Here is a 24994-nt window from a genome sequence, read left to right as displayed (position 1 = left end):
GAATGGAGATTTTGCAGTATCCTTCCCCTGGAGTGGGGGGAGGGAATGGAGATTTTGCAGTATCCTTCCCCTGGAGTGGGGGGAGGGAATGGAGATTTTGCAGTATCCTTCCCCTGGAGTGGGGTGGGAATGGAGATTTTGCAGTATGGGTGGACTTCCAGAATCCCCCAGCTGCCATGCTTTAAGATGGGTGGACTTCAACTCCCAGAATTCCCCAGCCAGCATAGCTGTGAGTTGAAGTTCACCCATCTTAAAGCATGGCAGCTGGGGGGATTCTGGGAGTTGAAGTCCACCCATGTCAAAGCTTGCTGAGGTTGAGAAGCACGGTGATGGGGACACCGAAGACAGTTTAGTCTAATATTATGGTCGGTAGCAGAGTCAGCCAGATGTTGAGACTGGATTTGACTTTTTTGTTCACCTCTCAAGTCCTTCCCAAGGATCCAGGCGAGGCGGATATGGCTGCTTAATAATATTAAAATATTATTGAAGGATGTCAGCTCTTCCAAGTCGAGCTGCCATTCGCAATTGACCGATGGGATTTTCGCCAAGGCCGAAGGTGTCCAATTATTATGGTTTGTTGCCCAGATATTTAAGTCCGGATTTAATCAGGACTTAATTAACTGATCAGGAATAGGCAGATGTCATTACAGTTTAATAATATCGAAGGTAACGGTTGCAAGGATGTAAGCAGTTCCAAGCAAAGCTGCCTTTTGCAATTGACTAAACAGGGAGGTTGTCAATGCCGATAGCGTTCAAGGGATGCTCCAGATGTTGCTGCATCAGGTTGGCATTGCAGGCAGGACTCGATTCAACTCTGGGATGTCCAGTAGGGCTTTGCCATGCAATGTCCTGGCACTTGATATTGGGTGGTGATATCACCACCACCCCTTCACTCCCGGTTCATAAGTGGGCTGCGACCAGAAATCTTACAGAATCCAGAGTTGGAAGGGAACCTCGGAGGTCATCTAGCCCAACCCGCCCGCTCTAAGGCAGGGGTCCTTATAGTCCCCCAACGACAATCGACCGAAGTTTCCTTCAGAAATTGTGGGAAGCTTCATCCTCGGTAGCTTTCAAGAAGAGACCGGATTGACACCTGTCAGAAATGGTATGGAGGTGTGTGGGGTGGGGGTGGACTAGATGACCTCCAAGGTCCCTTCCGACTCTGTTAATCTGTTAAATCTGGGCTAAAGCTTTCGAGGAGAGACCCGGATTGTACATCTGTCAGAAATAAGGTAGGCAGGGCCTCCTGCCTAAGCAAGGGGGCTGGACTAGATGACCTCCAAGGCCCCTTCCCACTCTTTTAAATCCGTTGTTACATCTGGGCAACGGCAGGAATGGCACTCCTACCCATGCAAAGCGGGGGGGGGGAGGGGGAAGCCAGGCTGTCTTCTTCTTCAGGGGACTCCAAGCAAGGACTCCCTCACCCATCCTTCACAGCCTTTCCTACAGGCCCCAAAAGGAGCCTGGACTACAAGTCCCAGGATGCTTAAGGGCGGGAGGAAAGAGAGTTGTATGTGGGGGGGGAGGAGGAGGGCGGGGGGTTAGCACGCGTCTCCGTGGCAACGACGTCGCCGAGGCATCCCGGGCGCGTGACGTCACGGGGAGGCGCCGCCGCCGCCCACCTCCCCGCCCCCGTCTCCGGGGCAACGCAGGGCAAGGGCGTCGCCGCCGCCGCCGTCGTCATCGCGTGACGTCACGGGGCGGGGCGCGGCCCTGTATTTGAGGGCGGGGCGGGGCGGGGGCGGCGGCAGCATCGGCGCCGGGGCGGCCATGGCGGGCGCGACCACCATCGAGGCGGTGAAGCGCAAAGATCCAGGTGCTGCAGCAGCACGCCGACGAGGCCGACGAGCGCGCCGAGCGGCTGCAGAGGGAGGCCGAGGCCGAGCGCCGCGCCCGAGAGCAGGTGGGGGGTGGGGGGGGGGTGGGGGGGGACCCATAATCCCCCGCGAGGGGTCCTCAGGGGGGGAGGAGGGGGGCGAGGGAGAGGGCTTGGCTGCCCCCCCCACACAAGCATCCCTTGGGGACTCCTTTTCCCAGAATCCCCCGCTCCCCCAGGGTGGGAGGGGGCTTCCCAAGATGGGGGGGGGCTTTAAATGGGGGAGGGGGGCTTCCCAGAAGGCTTTGGGGCTGGTGGGGGGGGCTTTAGGGGGGATGGGGCTTCCCAGAAGGCTTTGGGGCTTTAGGGGGGGGGGGTTGGGGGCTTTAGAATTGGGAGGGGGGCTTCCCAGAAGGTTTTGGGCTTCCCAAGATGGTGGTGGGGGCTTTAAAATGGGGGAGGGGGGCTTCCCAGAAGGCTTTGGGACTGGCGGGGGCTTTTAGAGGGAGGAGGGGGCTTCCCAGAAGGCTTTGGAGCTGGTGGGGGGGGCTTTAGAGGGAGGGAGGGTGGCTTCCCAGAAGGTTTTGGGCTTCCCAAGATGGGGGGGGGGGCTTTAGGGGGGAGGGGGCTTCCCAGAAGGCTTTGGGACTGGTGGGGGGCTTTAGAGGGAGGAGGGGGCTTCCCAGAAGACTTTGGGGCTGGTGAGGGGGCTTTAAATGGGGGAGGGGGCTTCCCAGAAGGCTTTGGAGCTGGTGGGGGGGGGGCTTTAGAGGGAGGAGGGGGCTTCCCAGAAGGTTTTGGGCTTCCCAAGATGGGGGGGGGCTTTAGGGGGAGGGGGCTTCCCAGAAGGCTTTGGGACTGGTGGGGGCTTTAGAGGGAGGAGGGGGCTTCCCAGAAGACTTTGGGGCTGGTGGGGGGGCTTTAAAATGGGGGAGGGTCTTCCCAGAAGGGCTTGGGGCTGGTGGGGGGGCTTTAAAAATGGGGGAGGGGGCTTCCCAGAAGGGTTTCGGGCTGGTGGGGGGGGGAGGAGGCTTCCCAGAAGACTTTGGGGCTTCCCAAGATGGTGGGGGGGCTTTAGAGGATGGGAGGGGGGCTTCCCAAAAGGCTTTGGGGCTGGCCAACGTGTGGGGGTGACCTTTAAAAGGAAGGGAGGGGGTTTCCTAGAAGGCTTTAGGGCTGGACTGAATTGATGGGGTGATGCTGGGAGAAAGTGTGGGGGGGTCTTTTACCCAGAATTCCTTGGTGGTGGAGAGTCTCAAAAAGGTGGGGGGGCTTCCCAGAATGCTTTGCGGCTGGCCAAGCGGTTGGGGGGTGACCTTTAAAAGGTGGGGTTGGGGGAGGGGGGGGAGAAGGGGTTTCCCAGAATGCTATGAGGCTGGCCAAGCTGATAGGGGAAGACTTGGTGGGGGTGGGTGGGAGGTGTTACCCAGAATTCCCTGTTGGTGGAGGGGATGTTTCCCAGAAGGCTTTGCGGCTGGCCCTGTAAAAGGGGACAGGGCCCATAATCCCCTGCCATGGCTGTTCTCCTGCAGATGGGGTTTGGAGGCATCTCAGATTGATGGAGACCCAGATGATGCCAGCTGTGAGGGAAGGGAATTAGGGGCAGGGGGCTGCTACCCAGAATCCCCCACCGCCGACCTTGTGTTTAGAACCGGATGTGGCTGGCTGGGGTGGGGGATTCTGGGAGTTGAAGTCCACCCCTGTGAAAGTGATCATCTTGGAGGGTTTTGCTCTTAAATCTTAGTGACTTTGGCTCCTTTTGTGGCTTCCCTTCAGGGTTCTTCTGCTAATGAAATGCTGTCACTCTCCCAAGCAAGGTTGCCTCTGAGCATGGGAAGAGTGCCCAGCTCCTTAGATCATGGGGTGTGTGCAGGATGCAGTTGGAACAGGTGGAAAGGTTCACCTGTTTTATAGGACTCTCTTCCCCAGACTTTCTGCTGAACCTTTCTGTTGGAGATAGACTCTTCCTCTCCCTGGAGGCTCTCTTCCATCCATCTTTACCATTAGCAGAATCTAATCTGGGTTAAAAATTTAACGCAGCGTTGCAATTTTTTTTTTTTCCACCAGAAGCCCCAGGTAGCTGCCCGCCTTCAAATTACCACATCTTCCTTGGCATCTGGTATACTGCTGCTGCCCCTGGAGGCTCAATCCACCTCCCCAACCCACGCATGACTCAATATTGTTGGTTCGTCTGGAATAATGGACACCTCCCTTGTGTTGTGGTCTCAAGGCTGGTTGCACAAACTGGTGGGAGAAGAAAGGGGTTTTGGGCTGGGAAGATCTGAAGTCGTGCGTGAACAGATCCATCCCGATTGAAATAAAAAAAAAAATTAAATATAAATTTAGTAAACCAGTGAAACCATCTGCCTCTTTTTCACCTGGTTCCCTTGGAACAGCTGTCTTTTTTCCCCCTCCTGCTGCCCCACCCCAGTCTATCCTCAGGCCTCCCAAAATATATTTAACCTGAGTTTAATCATCATTTTTTTCCCCCTCCAGAAACATTCCTATCCCTCATCCTGCCTATGGAAATCCCAGGTATTTAGTACCGTAGATCCCTCCTTTTTAAACCTGAAAATCAGGCTGTGCTTAAAATAATTTGATTTTTCAGGATCCGGGGCCTGGATAGCCGAGAAGAAAAATAGATCCTTTGCAGAAAAGAGAGAGAGAGAAGGAAGGAAGATTTCTCTCCAAAGGATGGAGAAAACTTGAAGGGAAGGAAGGGGTGGATGATGGGTCCTCTTGCTTGTTCGAAGGGATCAGGTAGACAGCGAGGCTGGGCTGCGGCAGGCAGAGCAAGACGGGAGAGATTAAAACTGCTGTCCCGCTGACTAAGCCATCTCAACCCCGGCAGTAAAATGGAATCGGATTAAAGAAGAAGGAGGAAGGGGAAAAAAAGGAATATTTTATCCTTAGTGAGAAGAAGAAGGAAACTTAATTTTTTTTAAAAAAAGAAAGATTTTATGATATTTTGGCATGGCAAGGAACTGGCGATCCTCTTGCTTGTTTGTGCAAAATTGATAATAATAATAATAATATTAATTTTATTTCTATACCGCCCTTCTCCCGAAGGACTCAGGGCGGTGTACAGCCTATTTAAAAACACAGACAAAACAACAGTATAAAATTTAAAATAATTAAATAAAGTGGCTCAGATTTAAAACCCCAATAAATTTAAATGATGCTGCCCCCCCCTTTCTTCCTTGGGCGTGCAAAGCCGGGGTGTGCGAGGCCGAGATGGCCTCCCTGCTGTAAAAAAAGCATCTTTAAAAAAAAAAAAGAGGGGAAAAAAATCAGAATAAATTCAGAGAGGCGTTGGCTTTACGGATGGGAAGTGGGTCAGGGCAAACGGCTCTTTTTCCCTATTTAGGAAATGGGGCAGCCGTCCAGGCCGTGCCCGGGGAATGGGAGGGGGGGGGACGACGGGTGGAGATGTGCCGCCCCATTTCCTGCCTGGTTTTAAGAGGGGAGGAGTGCCAGTGTGTGTGAGAGAGAGAGAGAGAGAGTTTGTGCCAGTGTGTATGTGACTTCAATCTCTCCATTCTTTTGCTCTTTTGTCCACCCCACATTGGGGTGGAGTGGGGTGGGTGGGTGGAGAGGGTAAGACGAGCCTGCTGGCTGTTTGTAATTGTGTGTGTGTGTGTATTTTTGTGTGTTGTTTGCCCTTTTTTTCCCCCATCCTTCCAGCAGCCACTGGAGGAGGATTTAAAAAAAAAAACACGCTTTCTGTATTAACTGCCAACTCAAAACCCCAAACTTCGTCTTTTCTTTGGGACCCCAAGATAAAGCCTTGGGGTGCATCCCAATTCTTTTATTTTTATTTCTCTCTCTCTCTCTCTTTTTTTTTTTTTTTAGGGAAGAGGTTTATTTTATTTTATTTTATTTATTTTATTATTTTATTTTATTTTATTATTTTATTTTATTTTATTATTTTATTTTATTATTTTATTTTATTTTATTATTTTATTTTATTATTTTATTATTTTATTTTATTTATTTTATTTTATTTTATTTTATTTTATTTTATTTTATTTTATTTTATTTTATTATTTTATTTTATTTTATTTTATTTTATTTTTATTTTATTTTATTTTATTTTATTTTATTTTATTTTATTTTGATTTATATGCCGCCCTTCTCCGGAGACTCAGGGCGGCTTACAATGCACTAAGCAATAGCCTTCATACTTTTGTATATTTATACAAAGTCAGCTTATTGTCCCCACAATCCGGGTCCTCATTTTACCTACCTTAGAAAGGATGGAAGGCTGAGTTGACCTTGAGCCTGGGGAGATTCGAACTCACAGTAATTGTAGGCAGCTGGCAGCTAAATACTACCTGTAACAGTAGCATTAGTCTGCTGCGCCACTCAGGCTCTTTTGGGGGGGGGGGGGTACAAAGGCAAATTTAGCTTAAGGCCCATCTTGTCTTGTCTGTATGTGTGTTTCCTTTCCCAGTGCATTTGGAGCTAAGAAATTAACTTAAAAAACTGGTGTGTTTTTTTGGTTGACTTTCCTAAAAAAATAAGTGGATACTGCGTTCGCTGGAGCAGAAGAGGGCTTTGGGTGCGGTTATCTATAGGTAGTCCTCAACGTACGACCATTTGTTTAGCCGCTGTTCGAAATGACGGCCGTCAAAAGGGACCAGTCCTCGCACTTATGACCGTTTGCACAAATTGGAGCATTTGGCAGCTGTCACATATTTATAAAAGTTTGCCACCCTGCCGGGGTCAAAATATGTGACCTTCCCTGGCAGCCTTCTGACAAGTAAACTCAATGGGTGGGTGGGGGGGAGCTAGATTCGCTTAACGACCACGTGAGTCGCTTAACGATGGTTTGATTCCCTTAACCGCAGCGATTTGCTGTAACGCCCTGGCAAAAGGGGAAAAAAAAGTGGTGAAATCGAGCGTCGGTTCACTTAACAACCTCGCTCGGCCGTGGAAATTCTGGCAGTGGTCGTAAGTCGAGGACTACTTGGATCGTTTTGTTTAGAGTGTCGGAGAAAAATCCAAGAGTGTTTCATTGCTTAGGTGTGGATGTGGGAAACCCTGCCAGTTCTTGTTTTTTTAAACCTTTTGACTTCCTCGTCTGCAAGTTTTTTATCATATTATTTATGCCCGAGTTTGTCCCTTGCCCGCTTTCTTATCGGCACTTATATAAAAGGGCAAATATTATAAATACTTCGCTTAAGTTCAGGTTTCGGCGGATCTGGGTGTTGTGGGAAAGCCAGGTGGGAAACAGGGACTTCCTCGTTAAGAAGCAAAAAAATAAAAATTAAAAAAATTAAAAAAAATTAACCGGGTTAGAGGTCCTTGATGATGGTTAAATGTGGGGACCCAGCACCAGCCTTAAGATACTGACCTCCGTTCGTTTAGTGACCATTCGAAGTTACGCCGTCGCTGAAAAAAGTGACTGAGGACTGCTTTTCACACTTAACGACTGTCACGGCGTCCTCGTGGTCACGTCAGACACTGACCGACTCGTGTTTATGACGGTTGCTGTGTCCTGGGAGTTCGCACTTTTGTGACTTTCTGACGAGCAATGGAGAAGCCAGATTTTTAGATGTTAATATTAGATGTTAAGCGATTCACGAAATGGCGACCAGAACAGTCGTAAAATGAGGCAAAGCTCCCTTAAAAGGCCTCGCTGAAACACCGACATGTTTTGGGCTCAATGCCGGTCGTACGTCGAGGAATACCTGTCTTGTTTTCGATATTGTTTTTTGGAGGGGGGGGAAGGCAGATTTGGGGTGGGGGACGACAGCTGTTGTCGTGTCCTACGGCAGTTGTGTTGCCTCAAAAGGAACTAGGATGGAAGGAGATGCTGGTTTTTAACCAAGGTTTGTTTGCACAAACCAACACACCTTAAATGCAAGCTAAACAAGCCACATTGCGGTTTCAGGCTGGCCTGGATCAGAAGTCATCGTACCTTGGGGGTGGGGGGTGTCGAGCAGGACCCCCCCACTCCCTTCAGGCTGGCCTGGACTGCAGGTCTCCAACCTTGGCAACTTTAAGACTTGTGGACTTCAGCTCCCAGAATTCCTCAGCCATCCTTCCTTCCATCTATCCATCCATCCATCACTTCCTCCTGGCCCTTCCTTCCTTTCTCTTCCTCCTGCCCCTTCCATCCATCCATCCATCTCTTCCTCCTGGCCCTTCCTTCCTTTCTCTTCCTCCTGCCCCTTCCATCCTTCCTTCCTTCCATCCATCCATCCATCCATCCATCCATCTCTTCCTCCTGCCCCTTCCATCCATCCATCCATCTCTTCCTCCTGGCCCTTCTTTCCTTTCTCTTCCTCCTGCCCCTTCCATCCTTCCTTCCATCCATCCATCTCTTCCTCCTGGCCCTTCTTTCCTTCCTCTTCCTCCTGCCCCTTCCATCCTTCCTTCCATCCATCCATCTCTTCCTCCTGGCCCTTCCTTCCATCCATCCATCTCTTCCTCCTGGCCTGGTTGCAGGAATTGGGTATTGGAGGGTCCAGGGGGAAAAAAAAGGAATGTGGGGCCGAATATAATAGCAGGTTTTTCCAGGATTGGAGGGGCTGCCAGATGTGGCCAGACCTTTTGCAAAACATCTGGCTAGACAGTCTGATTTCGACACTGCCTCTGTTGCACGTTCGTTCGGGGTGGGGTGGGGGTCTGGAAACGGACCTCCAGCTGCCCTTTTGCAGCTCCTGGGCTTGTGCGGACTTGCATTGGCATTAATGCTTTGCAAAATTAGCCGAGATGCGATAAACCCCCCTATGGAAGATTACCAGGCCTGGCTGATAAAACGTGGCTTAAAAAAAGGCCAAAAGTCAAACAGATTCCTTTTCTGAATTGGGGGGGGGGGGTTCGTGTCGTCTTTTGGGAGGGATAAAAAGTCTGTAGAGGAAGAACTGCTGGGGATTCTGTCCCGCTGAGTTTTGGCTTCTGCTTGAGCAGGTTTCTAGTCCTCATGAGCGGCATCGGAATTTGCCAGCTTGGGGAATTCTGGGGATTAAAAGGCCTGGAGGCGAAAACGTAGGAAGAACGGTGGCAGGAATTGGATATGGACCAGTCTAGAGTAAAGAAGGAGTAGGGGGGGTGACGTGATAGCAGCCTTCTAATATTTGGGGGGGCTGCCCCAAAGAAGAGGGGCTCAATTTATTCTCCAAAGCTCTTAAAGGCAGGAGAAGAAACAACAACGATTGGAAACTAACCGAAGAGAGCAGCAACCTGGAATTAAGGAGAAATTTCCCCGACAGTGAAAACAATTAACCAGCGGAACAGCTCGCCACTGGAAATTGTGCGTTGCTCCATCACTGGAGGTTTTCAAGAAGAGACCGGACAGTCCCTTGTCTGAAACGGTCCTCGGGTCTCCTCCTCGAGCAGGGGGTCGGTCTAGAAGACCTCCGAGGTCCCTTCCGGCTTTATTCTGAATTGATGGGATTTCCACCCACCCCACTCCTCATTTTTGCAGAGATGGGAAATTCCGGCTGGGGATTAGCGCGTAAGGATGAATAAACCCGCTCTTGCCTTTTCGTCCCCGCACCCCCCCCAAAAAAAAGAAAGGCGCTGTGACTTCTCCTTTTGTCCGGCCGTTGCTGGCACAGAGGCCCCTCTGTTCTCCCCTTTTGCGGGTCCTTTAAACCCCCCCCCCCAAAAAAAAGCCTTGTGGTGCTTCTGTGCAAAAAGCTTTCCAAGCCGACAGATAGTCTGTTCTATTTATTTTTTTTTCCTCCCCTTCTTCCTCTCTCTCTCTCTCCTAAATTCCACTTTTATTGTGATGGGGATGGGAAGCTCTTTCTGGGTTGCCTTTTTGGAAAAGTGGGGGGGGGGGCGTTGTCAGCAGGCCTTTGGGGAGGGGGGGGGGCGGAAGATTTATAGCCAGGCATGTCTTCCTCTGAAAAATGGGGAGTCAGGGAGTCTGGGCTTCAATCTCTTTCCACCATCACCCTCCCTCCGCCTGGTTTCCCGATTTCCCCCCCTCCCCAAATCCGTCCTTTCAGACTTGATGGGAGCCAAGCTTGGTTCCCCAGGAGGTGCTTAATTTTACTTAAGTGTGTGGGTGGGTGAGACTCTGGTTTATTGGGGGGAAAAAAGTCACTATGTCTGCTAGGCAATGCTGAGTAAGGGGTCTTTTTAGGTCTGGGTTCAAATATCTTAGAACTTGGTGGCTGGGGGATTCTGGGAGTGGAAGTCTAAATATCTTAGAACTTGGTGGCTGGGGGATTCTGGGAGTGGAAGTCTAAATATCTTAGAACTTGGTGGCTGGGGGATTCTGGGAGTCGAAGTCCAAATATCTTAAAGATGCTGGCTGGGGAATTCTGGGAGTTGAAGTCCAAATATCTTAAAACCTGGCTGGGGAGTTCTGGGAGTTGAAGTCCAAATATCTTAAAACCTGGCTGGGGAGTTCTGGGAGTTGAAGTCCAAATATCTTAAAAGATGCTGGCTGGGGAATTCTGGGAGTTGAAGTCCAAATATCTTAAAGATGCTGGCTGGGGAATTCTGGGAGTTGAAGTCCAAATATCTTAAAGATGCTGGCTGGGGGATTCTGGGAGTTGAAGTCCAAATATCTTAAAGATGCTGGCTGGGGAATTCTGGGAGTTGAAGTCCAAATATCTTAAAGATGCTGGCTGGGGGATTCTGGGAGTGGAAGTCCAAATATCTTAAAGATGCTGGCTGGGGGATTCTGGGAGTCGAAGTCCAAATATCTTAAAACCTGGCTGGGGAGTTCTGGGAGTTGAAGTCCAAATATCTTAAAAGATGCTGGCTGGGGAATTCTGGGAGTTGAAGTCCAAATATCTTAAAGATGCTGGCTGGGGGATTCTGGGAGTGGAAGTCCAAATATCTTAAAGATGCTGGCTGGGGGATTCTGGGAGTCGAAGTCCAAATATCTTAAAACCTGGCTGGGGAGTTCTGGGAGTTGAAGTCCAAATATCTTAAAAGATGCTGGCTGGGGAATTCTGGGAGTGGAAGTCCAGATATCTTAAAGATGCTGGCTGGGGAATTCTGGGAGTTGAAGTCTAAATATCTTAAAGCATGTTAAGTGGCCAACTCTAGAGTCCCCTTTATCTGGAGCCTGGCTTGTGGGTTTGGGCAAAGTTGTTTGAAGTGATCTGGTTCCCACGCTGGCTGGGCACCGAAATCTGCCTGGGTGGGTGGAGGGGAGACATCGCCGGATCGAGGAGACCCCGCCTCGTAGCCTGTCTCTCGTCTCGCAGATCCCCCACGTAGCATCCATTGGAGAGGCTGCAGATATGCCCGGACCTTTGAAAAAAACATCTTGGCATTCTTTTCCCGGGGCAACTTTTGATTTCAACACTCCTTCTATTGCACGTTCGTTTGTTCGGGGTGGGGTGGGGTCTGGAAACAGACCTCCAGCTGCCCTTTCGCAGCTCCTGGGCTTGTGCGGACTTGCATTGGCATTAATGCTTGCAAAATTAGCCGAGGGATCTCGAGATAAACCCCCTATGGAAGGTTACCAGGCCTGGCTGATAAAACTTGGCTTAAAAGAGGCCGAAAGTCAATCAGATTCCTTTTCTGAATTGGGGGGGAGTCGTGTTGTCTTTTGGGAGGGATAAAAGTCTGTAGAGGAAGAACTGCTTGGGGATTCTGTCCCGCTGAGTTTTGGCTTCTGCTTGAGCAGGTTTCTAGTCCTCATGAGCGGCATCGGAATTTGCCAGCTTGGGGAATTCTGGGGATTAAAGGCCTGGAGGCGAAAACGTAGGAAGAACGGTGGCAGGAATTGGGTCTGGCCCCGGTCCAGAGAAAAGAAGGACTAGCGGGAATACGATAAGAATGTTCCAATATTTGGGGGGCTGCCCCAAAGAAGAGGGGGGGGGGGGTTCCACCTATTCTCCAAAGCCCCTGAAGGCAGGACAAGAAGCAACGGATGGAAACTCACCAAGGAGAGAAGCAAAACCTGGAATTAAAGAGAAATTTCCTGACAGCGAGAACAATTCACCAGTGGAACAGCTTGCCACCAGAAGTTGTGAGTTGCTCCGTCACTGGAGGTTTTCAAGAAGGGAATGGACAGCCACTTGCCTGAATGGTCCTAGGGTCTCGTGCTTGAGCAGGGGGTGGACTAGAAGACCTCCAAGGTCCCTCCCAACTCTGTTATTCTGATATCCTTCCTCCCTCCCTCCCTCCCTCCCTCCCTCCCTCCCTTCCTTCCTTCCTTCTTTCCTTCCTTCCCTCTTTCCTTCCTTCTTTCCTTCCTTTTTTCCTTCCTTCCTTCCTTCCTATCTTCCTTCCTTCCTATCTTCCTTCCTTCTTTCCTTCCTTCCTACCTACCTACCTACCTACCTACCTTCCTTCCTTCCTTCTTTCCTATCTTCCTTCCTACCTTCCTTCCTTCCTACCTACCTACCTTCCTTCCTTCCTTCTTTCCTTCCTTCCTTCTTTTTTTCCTTCCTTCCTTCCTACCTTCCTTCCTTCCTTCTTTCCTTCCTATCTTCCTTCCTTCTTTCCTACCTACCTACCTACCTACCTACCTACCTTCCTTCCTTCTTTCCTTCCTTCCTTCCTACCTACCTTCCTTTCTTCCTTCTTACCTTCCTTTTTTCTTCCTTCCTTCCAACCTTCCTTCTTTCCTTCTTTCCTTCTTTCCTTCTTTCCTTCCTACCTTCGTTCCTTCCTTCCTTCCTTCCTTCCTTCCTTCCTCCCTTCCTTCTTTCCAGACCCTTTCAGACAAGTGGCTGAATTGTGATTTGATCAGGAATAATAAATAGGATAAGACTGAGCCCAGATGCAGAGCAGAACTCTCCGCCCCAGTGAAGGCTTGCTGGATGGCACATGACGTTGGCACAGCTGCGTGTGGCCCGCTAACAGCCTGGCACAGAAGCCATGCGGCGAACCTGGTCAGAGGCGGCTTCTTCGGACATCTGCAGATTTCCACGCCAAGCTGCTTGTCGAACCGTAGCGATGTCAGGCTGTGGGTTTTTCCAGCCCGGCAGGAGGGTGGGTGGGTGGGTAGAAATCTTGTGACTTTCGGTCAAACTCTGCATGCCATCCCTCTTAACATCCATGTCTTTTATTTCACCTTCAGCGAAATCGGGCCGTCCTAGTTGAAATGCTCCGAAATAGGAAAAATTCTCCCCGGGGGGACGACGACGGCCAATTAAAACCTTCTGAAACTGAGATTTTCTAATTTTAACTGAAGGGACGTCGACGATGGCTTGGCATCTTTGCCAGACTCAGAATAACAAAAGAGCTGAGAGGGACCTTGGAGGTCATCTAGTCCGACCTTTCGGGACCCCTAAATTCATAGTTTTAAATCCCGCGGACCACTAATACGATCTGACTAATGACCGGCCGGGTGGGCGTGATGAGGTGGTCATGTGACTCGGTGGGGCGTGGCCAACGTGACGTCACTCACGTCGAGGGGCGCCTTGCCAGCCTCCCCTCGCCTGCCCGCCCGAGATCCTTAGGACCCCAGCAGGAATCAGTTGTTGGAGCTAAGCAGCCCCCACGAGAAAGAGTTGGCAAACCAGCTCAGTTCAAATTGGAGCTGGCCGAGAAGGAGGCTCCACAGAAGCACCTCACTGAGGACTAGGAGCATAGGCTTTCCAAGCAGAGGGAAGACCTGCGAGAGTACAAGGCCAGGTACCGGCACCTGGAGGCTCAGCAGGCTGAGTTGGTCAGCCATTTCCAGGCCATGAAGCTGCCCCACTGGAACGAGGCCCTCCGGCTTTTCGCCACCAGCGACGCTTCCCTCCAGCCTTCGCCCAAAGCCCCCCACCAGGAGGCCGAAGCGGACCCCAATTCAGAATTTCTTTCCCCCCTCCGACCCGCACAAGAAGACCCCGAAGGGGGAGACTCTCTGCAGCAACACAAACGTTCATTGCACGTATCAGGCCCAGGGGCCGTAATTTGAGGACCCCCTGATTTAGTGCAATATAAAAAATGCAAATAATTTTTCGGAGGACCACTCGTCCTGCCTCGCGATGCTTTGGAGGACAAGCTGACCCCCTTTTCTTTGGGGCAGCCCCCCCCCCAAAAAAATATTGGAACGTTGCTCTCATGTCCGTTCCCCCCACCCCCCTCCTTCCTTCTGGAGCCCTTCCCTGCGGACTTGGCTCTCTAGGGCAGAGCTGGCTCTGGTCCCACGCCTTCCCGGCTGGCTCTCTCTCTGACATTCCTCTGCCCCCCCCCCACCCCCCTCCCGTCCGTGGTGGCTGACTTTCTTTGTCTGCTTCTAGGGAGGCTCCTTGGGGATATGGCGGCAGTGGGGTGAGGATGGGGAGGGGGGGGGCGGGAGAGACTTCTTCCGAGCCTGGTGCACGAAGGAATTTTGCAAAGTGAGGGGTGGGAGTGGACTTTCCCAAGTTTTCTTTGCTGGATTCCCATAAGGAGGAGGGGGGTAGGCTCTGGGTGCCAGGAGCTGTCTTTCTTTCTTTCTTTCTTTCTTTCTTTCTTTTCTTTCTTTCTTTCTTTCTTTCTTTCTTTCTTTCTTTCTTTCTTTCTTTCTTTCTCTCTCTCTTTCTTTCTCTCTTTCTCCTTCCTTCTTTCTTTCTCTCTCTTTCTCCCTCTCCCTCTCTCTCTTTCTCTCTCTTTCTCCCTTTCTCTTTCTCTCTTTCTTTCTCTTTCTCTCCCTCTCTCCCTTTCTCTCTCTCTCTTTCTTTCTTTCTCTCTCTCTCTCTCTCCCTTTCTTTCTCTCTTTCTCTCTCTCTTTCTTTCTCTCTCTCTCTCTCTCTCTCTTTCTCTTTCTTTCTCTCCCTTTCTCCCTCTCCCTGTCTCTTTCTTTCTCTTTCTCACTTTCTCTTTTTCTCTCTCTCCCACCCCCCACCCCCACCCACACCCACATGAGTTGCCCTCTTGAGGGGCGACATTCCCTGTGAGGGTGAAGTTCAGGAGATTTTTTTTCCTCCCCCTCCCTCCCCTCCGAAAAAGTGGTGAAGAGCTGGGGAAATCTTTCCTTGGGGGAAAAAAAAAACTTTTTTTTTTGTTTACCCCTGGGTGAACTTGCAAATGTGAGTCTCCACTGCCTGGTCCTAACCCAGTGTTGTTTTCCCCTGTCTCGGTTTAAGAGGGCTGGACTTCAACTCCCAGAATCCCCCAGCCAGCCTGCTTTAAGAGGGGTGGATTTCGATTCCCAGAATCCCCCAGTTTGCATGATTTAAGAGGGGTGGACTTCCACTCCCAGACCTGGCTGGGGAATTCTGGGAGTTGAAGTCCAAATATCTTAGAACTTGGTGGCTGGGGGATTCTGGGAGTCGAAGTCCAAATATCTTAAAGATGCTGGCTGGGGAATTCTGGGAGTTGAAGTCCACCGATCTTAAAATTATCTTTGAAAAGCTTAAGGAATCTCTGGATTTAGCTGCCGAAGCAGCTGACACCTTTGCCAGCCCCGGGGTCTGGTTCTGAAGCAACGCCAGCCTGGCGAGGGAGACCCTCGCCCTCTCTCTTCTCCTGTCCACCAGCTGGCTAAGGTGGCGCTTCCTTCAAATCTGCCCCGGGGGTCAAGGGTGGCGCAGATCTGAGGCTGAGACCTCTCCAAGCTCAGCCCGGGACGCTCCGGCCAGGAAAAGCCCATGTGCTAAAACCATACGAAGATTGCTCGGGATTAAGCTTGGCAGCAGATGGTGCCCACAGCTCTGGGGGAGGAGGAGGAGGGGAGGGAAGGGGGAAGGAAGGAAGGGGAGGAAGAAGAGAGGGAAGGAAGCCTAAGAGAAAGGAAGGGAGGGAGGGAGGAGGAAGAGATGGGTAGATGGAAGGAAGGAAGGAAGATTGGAGAGGGAAGGAAGGAAAAGAGAAAGGAGGAGGAGGAGATGGAAAGAAGGAAGGGAAGGAAGAAGAGGAAGAAAGGGGGAAGGAAGGATAAGAGAAAAGGGAAGAGGAGGAAATGGATGGATGGAAGGAAGGAAGGGGGAGGAGAAGGAAGGAAAAATGGGAGGGAGGGAGAGAAGGAAAGAAGATTGGAGGGAGAAGGAAGGATAAGAGAAAGAAGGGAGGGAGGAGGAGATGGAAGAATGAAGGAAGAAGAGAAGGAAGGGAAGGAAGGAAAGACAATTGGAGGGGGAAGGAAGAACGAGAAAAGAAGGGAGGAGGAGGAAATGGATGGAATGAAAAATGGGAGGGAGGGAGAGAAGGACGGAAGATTGGAGGGGGAAGGAAGGATAAGAGAAAGAAGAAGGGAGGGAGGAGGAGATAGATGGATGAATGGAAGGAAGGGGGACAAAGGGAAGGAAGGAAGGGGGAGTGGAAGAAAAAGAGGAGAAATGGATGGAAGGGAGGGAGGAGGCACGGAAAGTTGGGGCAAAACTCACTTAACAACTGTCTCGCTTTAGCAACAGAAACGTTGGGCTCAGCGGTGGACGTAAGTCGAGGACTCCCTGGGAAAGCAATTCAAAGAGGCCGGATGGAGAGGGACAGCCCAAGGGCCGGAGGTGGCCCCTGGAAGAGGGAATTTGCTCTGGTTGGGGGGGTTAATGTATGGTCTGTCTCTCTTCCTCCCTCCCCCCCTGCCTCCCCTCCCAGGCTGAAGCCGAGGTTGCGTCCTTGAACCGGCGCATCCAGCTGGTTGAGGAGGAGCTGGACCGGGCTCAGGAGCGCCTGGCCACGGCCTTGCAGAAGCTGGAGGAAGCTGAGAAGGCCGCCGATGAGAGCGAGAGGTGGGTGAGGGCAGCTGGGCCTGGCTTGCTTAGCCCGGGGGGGGGGGGGGGGCTTCTGAGTGGCTCCGTCCTTGACTTACGACTATCATAGGGGTGGGTCGTAAGTCGGGAGGGTCGTAAAGCAAGTATATCAGCTGACTGTCCCGTCGCTTCCTTCCCTCCATTCCCGTCTCTTCCTTCCTTCCTTTCCTCCCCTCCCTCCCTTCGCCTGTCTATTCCTTCCCTCCTTTATTCCTTCCCTCCCTTCTTTCCTTTCTCCATTCCCCTGTCTATTCCTTCTTTTCTTCCCTCCTTCCTTCCTTCTCTTCCCGTCTCTTCCTTCCTTCTTTCCTTCACTTCCTTTCTCCCTTCGCCTGTCTATTCCTTCCTTCCTTCCTTCCTTTCCTCCTTCCTTTATTCCTTCCCCTGTCCCTCCCTCCCTTCTTTCCGTCCATCCTTTTCCCTTCCCCTGTCCCTCCCTGCCTTCCTTTCCTCTCTCCTTTATTCCTTCTCCTGTCCTTCCCTCCCTTCTTTTTTTTTATCCTTCCTTGCTCCCTTCCCGTCTATTCCTTCTTCCCTTCTCTTCCCATCTCTTCCTTCTTTCCTTTCTTCCTTCCTTTCTCCCTTTGCCTGTATTCCCTCCCCCCTCCCTCCTTTATTCCCCTGTCCCTCCCTCCTTTCTTTCTTTCCTTCCATCCTTTCTTCCCTCCCTTCCTCCTTTATTCCTTCCCCTGTCCCTTCCTTCCTTCCTCATTCATTCATTTGTTCGTTCATTCGTTCCCGACAGGGGCATGAAAGTCATTGAAAACAGAGCCCTGAAGGATGAGGAGAAGATGGAGCTGCAGGAGATCCAGCTGAAGGAGGCCAAGCACATTGCCGAGGAGGCCGACCGGAAGTACGAGGAGGTGGGTGGCCCTCCGCTCTGGCAGCAGGAATCTCCCTCGATCACCTGGGATTTTGAGGAGGGGGACGAAGGCCACGGCCGATGACTTTTCAGAGAGAATTTTGACCCCAAGTCTGTAAAAATCTGTAGTTTCTCGGTGTATATAAGCAAAACCTCTTCCACGCAGCCTTCCTTTCGGCATCGCGAGGGACTAGAGCCTTTCATTTTAAGGGACGGGCTGCAGCTCGGGAGTCCTTCCCTGGTATTGGGTGAGAGAGGCTGCCCCGAAGTCCCCCAGCCGCCTTTCGTGCCTAAGGCGAGACTAGAACTCACTGCCACCTGGTGATTGAGCCAAGGTCACCCAGCCGCCTTTCGTGCCTAAGGCGGGACTAGAACTCACCGTCTCCTGGTGATTGGCCCAGAATCAACCAGCTGACTTTCACGGCTAAGGGAGGACTAGAATTCCCAGTCTCCTGGTGATTGGCCCAAAGTCACCCAGTTGGCTTTCCTACTTAAGGCGGGACTAGAATTCCCAGTCTCCTGGTGATTGGCCCAAAGTCACTCAATTGGCTTTCCTACTTAAGGCGGGACTAGAACTCCCTGTCTCCTGGTGATTGGCCCAAAACCACCCAGTTGGCTTTCCTACTTAAGGCGGGACTAGAATTCCCAGTCTCCTGGTGATTGGCCCAAAGTCACCCAGTTGGCTTTCCTACTTAAGGCGGGACTAGAATTCCCAGTCTCCTGGTGATTGGCCCAAAGTCACTCAATTGGCTTTCCTACTTAAGGCGGGACTAGAATTCCCAGTCTCCTGGTGATTGGCCCAAAGTCACCCAGTTGGCTTTCCTACTTAAGGCGGGACTAGAATTCCCAGTCTCCTGGTGATTGGCCCAAAGTCACCCAGTTGGCTTTCCTACTTAAGGCGGGACTAGAACTCCCTGTCTCCTGGTGATTGGCCCAAAGTCACTCAATTGGCTTTCCTACTTAAGGCGGGACTAGAATTCCCAGTCTCCTGGTGATTGGCCCAAAGTCACCCAGTTGGCTTTCCTACTTAAGGCGGGACTAGAATTCCCAGTCTCCTGGTGATTGGCCCAAAGTCACTCAATTGGCTTTCCTACTTAAGGCGGGACTAGAACTCCCTGTCTCCTGGTGATTGGCCCAAAGTCACCCAGTTGGCTTTCCTACTTAAGGTGGGACTAGAATTCCACGTCTCCTGGTGATTGGACCAAAACCACCCAGTTGGTTTTCTTACTTAAGGCGGGGACTAGCACTCCCAGTCTCCTAGTTTCTAGCCTTGGCGCCTTAACCCCCCCCAAACCAAGCCCGGCCCCCTCTTTTCCCTTCTCACCCTCTCTGCCACCCCCTCCTCTTCCTCCTAGGTTGCTCGTAAGCTGGTGATCATTGAAGGAGATCTGGAACGGACCGAGGAGAGAGCCGAGCTGGCCGAATCGTGAGTGTTTGTCCTCTCGCCAGCTCCTTTTGCATGATACACACCCTCCCTTCTGCCCTGCCCCGCATGTGTTGCTAACACCAGTGGCTTGTCTCTGCCCCCCCACCTGCACCCCACTTCCCGGTTAGACGAGGCCTGAAGCTGTGGGGCCGACGGTGGAAGGGGAGAGAGTTGGACGTCGCTTCTTCCTCTTCCGTCTCGGCCTTTTCTCGTAAGGACAACATGTGGGCTGACCGCCGGACGTCCCTCTTCAAAGCCTACAACCCCGGTGCCTTGGTCATCCCAACATAGTGGGCCCCTCACTCCTCCCGGGCACTTTGTCCCCAGCTCTTGGAGCAGGGGTCTCCAACCTTGGCAACTTTTAAGGCTTGTGGACTTCCACTCCCAGAATATCTGAGCTGGCAAAGCCGGGGACGATGGATCCACCGGCAATGGGTGTGTAGGATAGGAAGTGGCAGGAGGAAGAGGGTGGGAGGGAGGAAGGAAAGAAGGCAGGGGCAGGAGGAAAAGGAAGGAAGGAAGGAAAGGGCAGGAGAAAGAGATGGATAGATGGATGGATGGATGGAAGGGGGGAGGAAGAGGAAGAGGAAGGAAGGGCCAGGAAGGAAGAGATGGATGGATGGATGGATGGATGGAAGGAAGGAAGGAAGGAAGGAAGGAAGGCAGGGGCAGGAGGAAAAGGAAGGAAGGAAGGAAAGGGCAGGAGAAAGAGATGGATGGATGGATGGAAGGGGCAAGAGGAAGAGGAAGGAAGGAAGGGCCAGGAAGGAAGAGATGGATGGATGGAAGGAAGGAAGGAAGGAAGGAAGGAAGGAAGGAGCAGGAGCAAGAGAAAGGAAGGAAAGAAGGGCCAGGAAGGAAGAGATGGATGGATGGATGGATGGATGGATGGATGGATGGATGGAAGGAAGGGAGAGAGGGCCAGAAGAAAGAGATGGATGGAAGGAAGGAAGGGGCAGGAGGAAGAGATAGATGGATGGATAGATGGATGGAAAGATGGATGGATGGATGGAAGGAAGGAAGGGGCAAGAGGAAGAGAAAGGAAGGAAGGGCCAGGAAGGAAGAGATGGATGGATGGATGGATGGATGGAAGGAAGGAAGGAAGGAAGGACGGAAGGAAGGAAGGGGCAGGAGCAAGAGAAAGGAAGGAAGGAAGGGCCAGGAAGGAAGAGGTGGATGGATGGATGGATGGATGGATGGAAGGAAGGAAGGGAGAGAGGGCCAGGAGAAAGAGATGGATGGAAGGAAGGAAGGGGCAGGAGGAAGAGATGGATGGATAGATGGATGGAAAGATGGATGGATGGAAGGGGCAGGAGGAAGAGAAAGGAAGGAAGGAAGGGCCATGAAGGAAGAGATGGATGGATGGATGGAAGGGAGGAAGGAAGGAAGGGGCAGGAGAAAGAGATGGAAGGGAAGTAAGTAATTAAGTTTGGAGACCCCCCCCCCCTCCTGCCCCAGACCACCGATTGCATGTCTGAATCAGCCTGGACGATGGGAGCGCCAACACGGGCTGCGTTGAATCACCTTCCACACAAGCAAACCTGCTTTCATTTATCCCCCCGTCAAGCTTCCCAGCCTCGTGTAATGCACCCCCCTACCTCCACCCCCTGCCCACCCCACCCCTGTGGCACGCACTCCCCCCCCAAACAGCCCACTCTCCCCCCCCTTGAAAATCCTCTCCCTCCCGTCTTGCATGTGTTGTGACCAATTTTTATTTTTCCTTTTTTTTCCCCCCCCTTGCCTTTCTTCCTCGTCCGTCCGTCCGTCCCTTCCTTTTACGGCTGCTTTGCCTCTTTTTCCGTTGTTGCCGCCGCCGCCGCTGCTCCTTTCCGGCCCCTCCTTCCCCCCTCGAACCCGTGGCCGTCCCTAAACCAGCCGTTTACGAGAAACGAATGAGCAGAACCGTCTGATGGACCAAAACTTGAAATTCCTTTCTCAGGCTGAAGAAAAGGTACTAATTCTCTCTCTCTCCCTGTCTCTCTCTCTCGCTGGCTCGCCTCCCTTGCGCGCCGAGGCTCCTAAATTCTCATTTTTCTCCCTCTGCTCCTCCCGTGCACGTCCCTCCTTTTCTCCTTCTCCTTGCTGCCTTCGATGCTTGACGGGCTCTGCTTTCCCTGGCCTTGCCTTCTCTGATCCGCTTTTTCCCCCGTTCCATCCTTTTTTTATTTTTTGAAAAAAAAAAAAAACATTTTTGCTTTCTTTCAAACAGGCAGCCACTGTGGCTGCTGGTTTTAGCCAGATTCTGGCACGAACGGGCACTTTGGCGGCCATCCTCGCAGCTTGTAAGCTGTGCGCCTGGGCCTTCTGGTGCCGGTGCCCCCATATAGGATAGGATAGGGGATAGAGGGAAGAGAAAGGAAGGGAAGAGGAGAGGAGAGGAGAATAGAGTAGAATAGAATAGAATGAGTAGAGTACAGTAGAGTAGAATAGAATAGAATAGAATAGGAGAAGAGAGAAGAGAATTAGAGTAGAGTAGAGTAGAATAGGAGAATAGAAAATAGAGAGTAGAATAGAATAAGAGTAGAGTAGAGTAGAATAGAATAAGTAGAGTAGAATAGAATAGAAAAATAGAGAATAGAGTAGAATAGAATAGAATGAGAGGAGAGGAGGAGAGTAGAGAAGAGAGAGTAGAATAGAGAAAAGAGAGAATAGAGAATTTAGAGAATAGAATAGAATAGAAGTAGAATAGAATAGAATAAAGTAGAGTAGAGAATAGAGTAGAATAGAATGAGAGGGAGAGGAGGGGAGGAGAGAGTAGAATAGAGAAAATAGAGAATAAATAGAGAAATAGAGAATAGAATAGAATAGAATTAGAGTAGAGTAGGAGAATAGAAATAGAGAATAGAGTAGAATAGAATGAGAGGAGAGGAGAAGAGAAGAGAAGAGGAGAAGAGAAGAGAAGAGAGAAAGTAGAGTAGAATAGAGAAAATAGAATAGAGAAAAAAGAAAATAAAGTAGAGTAGAATAGAATAGAGCAGAATAGAATAGAATAGAATAGAATAGAATAGAATAGAATAGAATAGAATAGAATAGAATAGAATTACCATGTTTCCCTGAAAATAAGACCGAGTCTTATATTAATTTTTGCTCCAAAAGACGCATTAGGGCTTATTTTCTGGTTAGACCTTATTTTTCGGGGGAAATATGGTACTAAATGCATCGGTCTGGTTGACAATCTTAACCGGGGCTTATTTTGGGGGGTAGGGCTTATATTACGAGCCTCCTGAAAAACCATGCTAGGGTTTATTTTCCGGTTGGGTCTTATTTTCGGGGAAACGGTAGAAAAGAAAAGAGAAGAGAAGAGAGAAGAGAATTAGAAAAGAAGAATAGAATAGAATAGCTTGATTGTCACTTTGAATGTACACTAATTGGCACAGATTAAAAATGAAATTTCGTTGCCTTAAAGCTCTTAAAGGGGTCACCACCTCCGATTTTACACCACATGGACACGGCAAGATAAATAAATACAAAATTATGTATCTACCCACATATATTATACGACACAGAGAAACAACAGTCTAATTCGGATGCATACACGTTTATCTTTAGCTACCATTTGGGCCTTTGGCTATCCTAAAGCTGGCATCCTGGCATCTGCAGAAGCTGCTGGAAAGCGATAGCAATTTTTATTTTATTTTATTTATTTTGCAGCTCCAAGCAGGAAGTCCTAATTTTAGCATTAAAAGAACCGCAAAAGAAGGGAAGGACCAGGGAGAAGGGAGGGGGAATCAGATGTCTCTTCCCCACAGTAGGATTTTACAGATAGTCCTCGATTTACGGCAGTAATTGAGCCCAGAATTAACGGCTGTAAATCCCGACGCCGCTGTGGCTTTTTCCCAGCGGTCGTGAAACGAAGGCCGCGGTTTGTTTAAAGCGAACAGCGCTCCAAGCAAACTCGTTTTATTTGGAGTTTCGCGAGGGAAGAGGCTTGCATAATATAGCATATTATATGGCAATATGATAAGAGATTTTTTTTTTTTTTTTTTTAAATACTTTATTGAGTTTTCCAAAACAAAAAAGAAAATATACAATCTATCTCTCCTTTCGGAGGTGCAGTGTTTATACAATATTGTGAAACAAAAGTTAAAAAAAAGACTTCATCCTTAACTATACATTGTTTTATACAATACAACTATAATACATGTGCCAAGTCAAATCCTAAGGTCATGTTTTCGTCTTATTGTTCAACCAGTGGTACCAAATACCCCATACATCATAATATTTTGAGTTGTCCTCGTTTTTTAACTCACTTGTCAGTTTCGCCATTTCTGCGCAATAAGAGATTATTATAATATTCCCCGGGGAACGAAAACCTGTATCCTTCGGATAGACACTCAGTTGAAAAATTATTATTTAATAAATAAAGATAATAATAATAGCACTAGGTTTTCACATTTAACACATTTAACAGAGTCGGAAGGGGCCTTGGAGGTCATCTAGTCTAACCCCATCAAGCAGGAGATCCTACACCATTTCTGACAACTTCTGTTCTATGGGTTGATTGTCCTCACATCTGTGTCCTCACATCACACCCGACCTCCACTTCCCAGCTCAAAGATTCACTTCTCTTTCTTTCTGTCTCCTCTCGCCATCCTTCCCTCCCTGTCCTTTCCTTTCTTTCTTTTTTCCCCTCCCCCCATCCTTTCTTTCTTTTTCCGCCTTCCCCGACACGCGCAGTAAATGTTCAGAATTGGAAGACGAGCTGAAGAACGTTACCAACAACCTCAAATCGCTTGAGGCTCAGGCGGAGAAGGTAGGGCGGTCCTTTCCCCCTCCTGCTGAGATATGAAAATCGATGATGGTGATGATTAGAAATGGAATCGCAAAATCCCTCTGCGGCCTTTTGGGGGGGGGGGGCAGGGGGGGATGGGTTTCTTGGGTCTGCTGAGAAAATAACCGTGAGGTCAGTTGGTTAATTGTGTAATCTATATTTTGGCTGTCATCATTCTAACTCTACATAGCTATTTTATATTTTATTTTATTTTCTCTCTCTTTCTCTCTCTCCTTTCATCTATCTATCTATTCATCTATCTATTATCTATCTATCTATTCTATCATTCCTTTCTATTATATATCTATGTCTGTTTTTTCCTGCATCCATCCATCCATCCATCTCTATTCTTTCCTAGCTATCTATCCATCTATCTATCTTATCATTCCTATCTATTATATATCTATGTTCTTTCTTCCATCCATCCATCTCTATTCTTTCATCTATCTATCTTATCTTTCTATCTATCCTATCATTCCTATCTATTATATATCTATCTGTTCTTTCCTCCATCCATCCATCCACCAACCATCCATCCATTATCTATCTATATATCTATCTATCTACCATCCATCTATCCATCCACTCTTCTATCCATCCATCCATCTACTCTCATATCCATTCATCCATCCATCCACTCTCCTATCTATCTATCTATCTATCTATCTATCTATCTATCTATCATTCATCCACCACTCATCCATCCACCCATCCATCCATCTACTCTCATATCTATCCATCTATTATCTATCTATCCATCATTACCTATCTGTCTGTCTGTCTATCTTACCACAGGGTAACTCTGAACAGTTTACAATATTAAGAAGATAAAACTATATATCTAACATTCCTAAGCATCTGTCTTTTTTGTTTTTCTTTTGAAGTACTATAGGACAATGTTTATTGGAGTTACAGGTAGTCCTGTAGTTATGACCCCAATTTATGTGGATAAAGTTGCACCTAATTTTACGATATTTTTTTTTTTTTGGGTGCGGTTGTTTAAATGAAACACACCAATGAAATGACATTAAGGGGATCCGGCTTCCCATATTGGGGGTCTGAGAGAGCATCTGAAATTTCCATATTTCAATCTGAAAGGCATAGGATAAAACCCCAAAATTAGCTGGGTGGGAGTCTCTACCTCGAGCAGGGACCTGACTTTGGGGGATGATGTACTCAGGGTTGCACACTCAGTTACAGTTAGATTCTTGAGTGTGTCTTTTTTTCTCCTCCTCCAGTACTCTCAAAAAGAGGACAAATATGAAGAGGAGATCAAGATTTTGACTGACAAACTCAAAGAGGTGAGTGGCGTAGGAGGCCGGGTGAGAACCAACCTAGAACTAAGGAGAAATTTCCTGACTGTAAGAACCATTAACCAGTGGAATGGTTTGCCACTAGAAGTTGTGGCTGCTCCATCACTGGAAGTTTTTCAAGAAGAGGTTGGACAACCGTTTGCCTGGAACAGGATAGATAATGAGATAACTTTTACTGTCAATTTTAAATGAAATTATACACACCCAGACACATC

At 49.5% G+C, this 24994-nt stretch overlaps 1 protein-coding gene and 1 pseudogene across 5 annotated transcripts in view; both read left to right on the top strand.

The window, feature by feature from the left end:
- The window catches only part of TPM3 (tropomyosin 3), a 61054-nt gene that overhangs the window by 12049 nt on the left and 24011 nt on the right, over positions 1–24994 (top strand). For 3 of the 5 annotated variants that reach the window (XM_070950452.1, XM_070950453.1, XM_070950449.1), the window contains exons 3-7: positions 16253–16386; positions 17153–17270; positions 18625–18695; positions 23373–23448; positions 24705–24767. In XM_070950452.1, coding sequence (XP_070806553.1) covers positions 16253–16386; positions 17153–17270; positions 18625–18695; positions 23373–23448; positions 24705–24767 — 462 coding nt within the window. Of the gene's footprint in view, positions 1–16252; positions 16387–17152; positions 17271–18624; positions 18696–20570; positions 20647–23372; positions 23449–24704; positions 24768–24994 lie in introns of all 5 variants that reach the window. The other 2 variants (XM_070950451.1, XM_070950450.1) reach the window with 1 other exon arrangement.
- Positions 1771–5197, top strand: LOC139321660 (tropomyosin alpha-3 chain-like; annotated as a pseudogene).

The sequence above is a fragment of the Pituophis catenifer genome, unplaced genomic scaffold (assembly GCF_029215685.1).
Source record: "Pituophis catenifer annectens isolate HBS135680 unplaced genomic scaffold, rPitCat1.0.hap2 SCAF_10, whole genome shotgun sequence".
NCBI lineage: Eukaryota > Metazoa > Chordata > Lepidosauria > Squamata > Colubridae > Pituophis > Pituophis catenifer.
This window is presented reverse-complemented; position numbering and strand designations above follow the sequence as displayed.